At 49.5% G+C, this 5767-nt stretch overlaps 1 protein-coding gene across 1 annotated transcript; it reads left to right on the plus strand.

The window, feature by feature from the left end:
• Positions 1–818: 818 nt before the first annotated feature.
• Cnga4 (cyclic nucleotide gated channel subunit alpha 4) lies at positions 819–5106 on the plus strand. Its single transcript, XM_050131347.1, has 6 exons — positions 819–1169; positions 1279–1380; positions 1583–1689; positions 1919–2564; positions 3260–3609; positions 4095–5106. The coding sequence occupies exons 1-6, from the start codon at positions 1108–1110 to the stop codon at positions 4550–4552; spliced, it is 1725 nt and encodes a 574-aa protein (XP_049987304.1). The 5' UTR covers positions 819–1107; the 3' UTR covers positions 4553–5106.
• Positions 5107–5767: the final 661 nt, after the last annotated feature.

Genomic DNA, 5767 nt, shown 5'->3' on the forward strand with positions numbered 1-5767 from the left:
TTGATATTCTCCCAGTCACCACAATTTTCCATGCCTCTGCTGTTGCACGCTTTGAACACCCTACCTGTCCATTCTCCCATCTCTAGGCTTAATTCTAACTTATCCTACAGAGCACAGCTCTTCGTACTACCATAAGAGCCCTCTACAAACCCATCTAACAGAGTACTTGCCAGTCTCTGCAAGGATTGCCCTTGTGCATGTATCCTACCCTACTGAACATTCCTCCTACAAGATTGAGCTTCCGTGGGATTGTCCCACTCACTTAGCACAATATTGGCCTGGCACATAGCTGGAATTTAATGATGACTTCTTGACTGAAATCATGATACTGACACGGATATCAGCTTGATGGGGACATTATAGGAGATCTGTTTGTTCTATTATAAAAAGAAATGTTCACAGAAAAAGTTGAGGAAGTTGAGGGTCCATGAAATATGTCCAATAGCTGGTGGTATTGGGCATGGAAGGTAATAGGAAAAGATTGAGGGCAAAGGAGCATAATATGACACACATATACCCCAGAAGATTAGGTGATATGTACGTAGATAAGATGTAGCTAATGAAAACACCACTGATATGAGAGGCACCCCTTTGTCCCTAGAGACTAGTTTACCACCTGACAAGAATGAGCCACTTGGAACATAATTGTTATACCAATAACTAGGCCCAAATGGAGAGGGTACATAAGGTAAAACAGAAATCAAACCTACATTGAAGGCAGGCTGGATCTCCTGATCTTGATACCATGGGTTTAAGGGGAAATCAAAAAAAAAAAAAAAAAAAAAAAAGACAACAATGAAAGCGAAGCTTCCTTCCAAAGCATCCACCTCCCACCACCCCAGGGACCTCATTAAAGGTGTTTAGCTGGGCAGGTGTAAACCAGCTTCAGCCCTGAGAGACAGCGCAGTGTGCTGAACTTACGTTGCCTCCACCCACTCCATACCTGCTAGCCCTAGTCGTGTTGCTAAGAGCTTCAAAGACAGAATACGTAGCTGGAGCCCGGAGCAGCCTCTTCTGGGAAGACAGGCACTAGCCCCCACTTTCTCAAGCCACCATAGTCAGAGAAGCACTGGATTTCCTACAGGCTTGGGACCAAGTCACAGAACAATGAGTCAAGACAACAAAGTGAAGACAACAGAGTCCAGCCCCTCAGCCCCATCCAAAGCCAGGTGAGATCTAATTGCCTATGCCTGGGGCATCCTCTTTCTTGGTGTCCTGGTCACAGCCCAAGCACTGAGTGTCTGGTGGACAAACCAGAGGTGTCTCTTCTCCCTTCAGGAAGAGGCTGCCTGTCCTAGACCCTTCTGGGGATTATTACTACTGGTGGCTGAACACGATGGTCTTCCCTGTCATGTACAACCTCATCATCGTTGTATGCAGGTTTGGCAGGGGTGCAAAAAGAGGGTGCCTTAAGCTGTACTAAAGAGAAGCCAAGGAGAAGGGCAGGCCGGGAGGGCAGGGCCTAAAGGGGAGGCACCTTCCCTGGAAGGACTCAAGGAAGAGACTGAGAGACCTGTTCTAGCAGGCTCCTCACACACAGTAGGTACCTTTAAGCCAATCCCTTCTGCTACCTGTCCTGCAGAGCCTGCTTTCCTGACTTGCAGCACAGTTACCTGGTGGCCTGGTTTGTCCTGGACTACACGAGTGACCTTCTGTACCTACTAGACATCGGGGTGCGCTTCCACACAGGTCAGTGAGTTTCTGGGGCTAACCTTTTCCTCACATCTCCTTAAAGAACATGTTAAGAAAGCAGCTACCCCTAAGACTGCACTGTCACATGTTTCTGTGCTTGACAATGTCCCAGGACTCACCCCAGACACCATGGAGAAGGCTATGCATGCTTCCATCTTGCCCTCGTGTCTGGCCTGTTCCCGACCTGCCCACAGTTGACCCCGCCCATCTCCTCCTTTCTACCTAGGATTCCTAGAGCAAGGCATCCTGGTGGTGGACAAAGGTATGATCGCCAGTCGCTATGTCCGCACCTGGAGCTTCCTATTGGACCTGGCTTCACTGGTGCCAACGGATGCGGCCTATGTGCGGCTGGGTCCCCACATTCCCACACTCAGGCTAAACCGCTTTCTCCGTGTACCCCGCCTCTTTGAGGCATTTGATCGCACGGAGACCCGCACAGCTTACCCGAATGCTTTCCGCATCGCCAAATTGATGCTCTACATCTTTGTTGTCATCCATTGGAACAGTTGCTTATACTTTGCCCTGTCCAGGTACCTGGGGTTCGGACGGGATGCATGGGTATACCCAGATCCCGCGCAGCCTGGTTTTGAGCGCTTGCGGCGCCAGTATCTCTACAGCTTCTATTTCTCCACTCTAATTCTGACCACTGTGGGTGACACACCACTGCCAGCCCGGGAGGAAGAGTATCTCTTCATGGTGGGTGACTTCCTGCTGGCTGTCATGGGTTTCGCCACCATCATGGGTAGCATGAGCTCTGTCATTTACAACATGAACACTGCAGATGCAGCCTTCTACCCAGACCATGCTCTGGTAAAGAAGTACATGAAGCTGCAGCGTGTCAACCGGAGACTGGAGCGGCGTGTCATTGACTGGTGAGAGAGGGCTGGTTGCAGACCCAGCTAGGGAAAAGGATGGATGCCTTAGTGACCCTGTCCTTATTACCTACTGGCTATACCAGGCAGTTGGAAGATAGACTTCATTAGTAGGTCTGCCGGATAGGCTTAGAGAGTGGTATTTTCCACTAAGATCTGGACTAGGGGAAAAGAGCGGGCAAAAGACTGACAAGAAGAGGCATTTGTGTACAAGAGTAACAGAGACCCGAGAACGAGAGCTGCCATGGCCTGGGGGGATCCGGGAGACTCTGAAAGGGGGGTGGAGAAGGGAACTATCCAGCTAGGAGATGGCCAACATGGTTGATTACATCACGATAATGCAAGCTATGTTCTGAATAAAAGGAAACGTCTCAATGTCAGGGTGCCACCACAAAGCTGTCTGAGAGGGCAGGTGCTTGCTGACTAAAGCAACTCAGTGTAGAAGTGGTATCAGACACTGTGGCTGGGGTGGGGCCTGACAGGAGGTGGAGGAGGGGTAGGTGCCGCCACATCTTGTAGGAAGTAGAACAGGCCATGTCTGTCACCAAGAAAGGTGACCAGAAAACTGTGAGGTACTCCCTTTGCCCTTATGAGAACTCAGTGTGCCTGGGTTCCGGGCTGAGCTGAGTCCTGATGGAATGGGTGGAGGCAGATACACAGGTTCTGGTAAGGAAATGATACTGCCTTTCTCCCAGGTACCAGCATCTGCAGATCAACAAGAAGATGACCAACGAGGTAGCCATCTTGCAGCACTTGCCGGAGCGGCTGCGGGCAGAGGTTGCTGTGTCTGTCCACCTGTCTACCCTGAGCCGAGTCCAGATCTTCCAGAACTGTGAAGCCAGCCTGCTGGAGGAGCTGGTGCTAAAGCTCCAGCCCCAGACCTACTCACCAGGAGAGTACGTGTGCCGCAAAGGAGACATCGGCCGAGAGATGTACATCATCCGTGAGGGTCAGCTGGCTGTGGTGGCAGATGATGGTGTCACACAGTATGCTGTGCTCGGTGCAGGGCTCTACTTTGGGGAGATCAGTATCATCAATATCAAAGGTGAGTCCCCAAGAAGAAGGGCTAGGGATGGGACTGGGCTGGGGAATGATAGAACCCTAGGACAAGATGGTACTTTGGGGCACATCGATTAAGAAGATCTGGCCTTTGTCTGAGTTGCTACAGGACTCAGGAGAGAAGCAAGGTATACATTATTTGTTCCCTGAAAAGGAAATGAGCCAAGGTCAGTGGTTGGGGTGGTTTCTTAGAAAACAAAGTAGATACGTTCCATGGGCACTGGTGGAAATGCCAACAGACCAGCAGAAAGTTAATGTACCAGCCATGTTGTTATATAACTGCCCCATTAAATATCTATCAAGGCAGGTAAATAAGCACAGGGTTTGGTCACCAACACATTACTAGAATAAAGCAGAAAAAAGGAAGTCAGAAGCACCAGTGTGGAGACTGTATCCTGGTTCAGGAGTGAAATGCCACCTTCCTGTCCCTACTTACTACTCTCCCCGCATCTGTCTGCCCTTGGACCACAGGAAACATGTCTGGGAACCGACGGACAGCCAACATCAAGAGCCTAGGTTATTCAGACCTGTTCTGCCTCAGCAAGGAGGATCTGCGGGAGGTGCTGAGTGAGTATCCACAGGCCCAGGCCGTCATGGAGGAGAAGGGCCGTGAGATCCTGCTCAAAATGAATAAATTGGATGTGAATGCCGAGGCAGCTGAGATCGCCCTCCAGGAGGCCACAGAGTCTCGGCTAAAAGGCCTTGACCAGCAGCTGGATGATCTACAGACCAAGTTTGCTCGCCTGCTAGCTGAACTGGAGTCCAGTGCGCTGAAGATCGCTTACCGCATTGAAAGACTGGAGTGGCAGACTCGAGAGTGGCCAATGCCAGAGGACATGGCTGAGGCTGATGATGAGGCTGAGCCTGGGGAAGGAACTTCTAAGGATGGAGAGGAAAAGGCTGGCCAGGAGGGATCCTCAGGCATATAATGGCCCCATCTTGACCCCAGGGCTCCCAGCTTCCAGTGACTCCAGAATGATAGGAAAGCTTGCCTGCAGAAACTGCCGTCCTATTTGCTAGGTCACAGAGACTTAGGTAAATTGGTCTGTAGATGCCTAGCTAGAGATGTGGGTGATAGCATACATTTGCCCCATACTCACCAGAACACACACATACACCCGCAAGCGCTGGCTCAAGGCTGAGTTCCACATACAATGTTTCTGTCTGTGCTCATGCACATTCTCATAAGCGTAACCGTGACTCACACCCACTTAACCCACAGTCACAGAGAATGATGGATGCGCGGGGAGTGTCAGGCTAGCTTTGATACATTTAAAGGAGCCTTGCTGGTATAGGACAAAGGCAGTGTTAGAGCCACCGGAAGGAAGTCTGATAGAATGTCTGAACTGCATTCACTCCAGGTCACCACTTCAGCTGCACCAGGTCATCCAGACTTCAGGTCTGAACTGGGCCAGGTGGGGTTGTAAATGAACCTGATGTGTAACTTATAGATTTAGCTGAATGATAAGTGTCGTTATCAGGAGAGATTGAGATGGTTATTGCACCTTAAAACATTTTAAAATGTGTAATTATTTTGTGAGTTATTAATAAAAATCTGAGGTTCATAAGGTTGGCAATGGGGTTATCTCATTCATCTCTATGTTGCCAGAGCCCAGACTGCCTGGTACATAGTAGGTGCACACATATACATGTGATTGTTGGAGGAAATGCCGCTTGTTGGTTCCTGGCCTCCCGGCTAGCTTAGACCCAAAGTAATCACACAGAAACTGTATTAATTAAATCACTGCTTGGCCGATTCACTCTAGCTTCTTATTGGCTAACTCTTACATATTAATTTAACCCATTTCTATTAATCTGTGTATCGCCATATGGCTGTGGCTTACCAGCTGAAGTTCTGGTGTCTGTCTTCAGCAGGGCTACATGGCTTCTCCCTGATTCCGCCCTTCTTCCTCCCAGCATACAGCCTAGCTTTCCCGACCTAGTTCTGTTCTGCCCTTGCCATAGGTTCAAAGCAGTTCTTTATTCATTAACTAATAAAAGCAACACACAGACAGAATGACCACCCACACCATAGGCACAGAAGCCCAGTGTTAAAAGAAGGTAAGTGCCAGTTCCTCGAGAGCCTTCTCTACCATCTCTGCCTCAAATCCCACAGAACTAGAATGGGTGGGTATGATGTGAAT

The sequence above is a fragment of the Alexandromys fortis genome, unplaced genomic scaffold (genome assembly GCF_014885135.2).
Source record: "Alexandromys fortis isolate MF-2015 unplaced genomic scaffold, M_Fortis_MF-2015_v1.1 scaffold_329, whole genome shotgun sequence".
In the NCBI taxonomy this organism is placed as follows: Eukaryota; Metazoa; Chordata; class Mammalia; order Rodentia; family Cricetidae; genus Alexandromys; species Alexandromys fortis.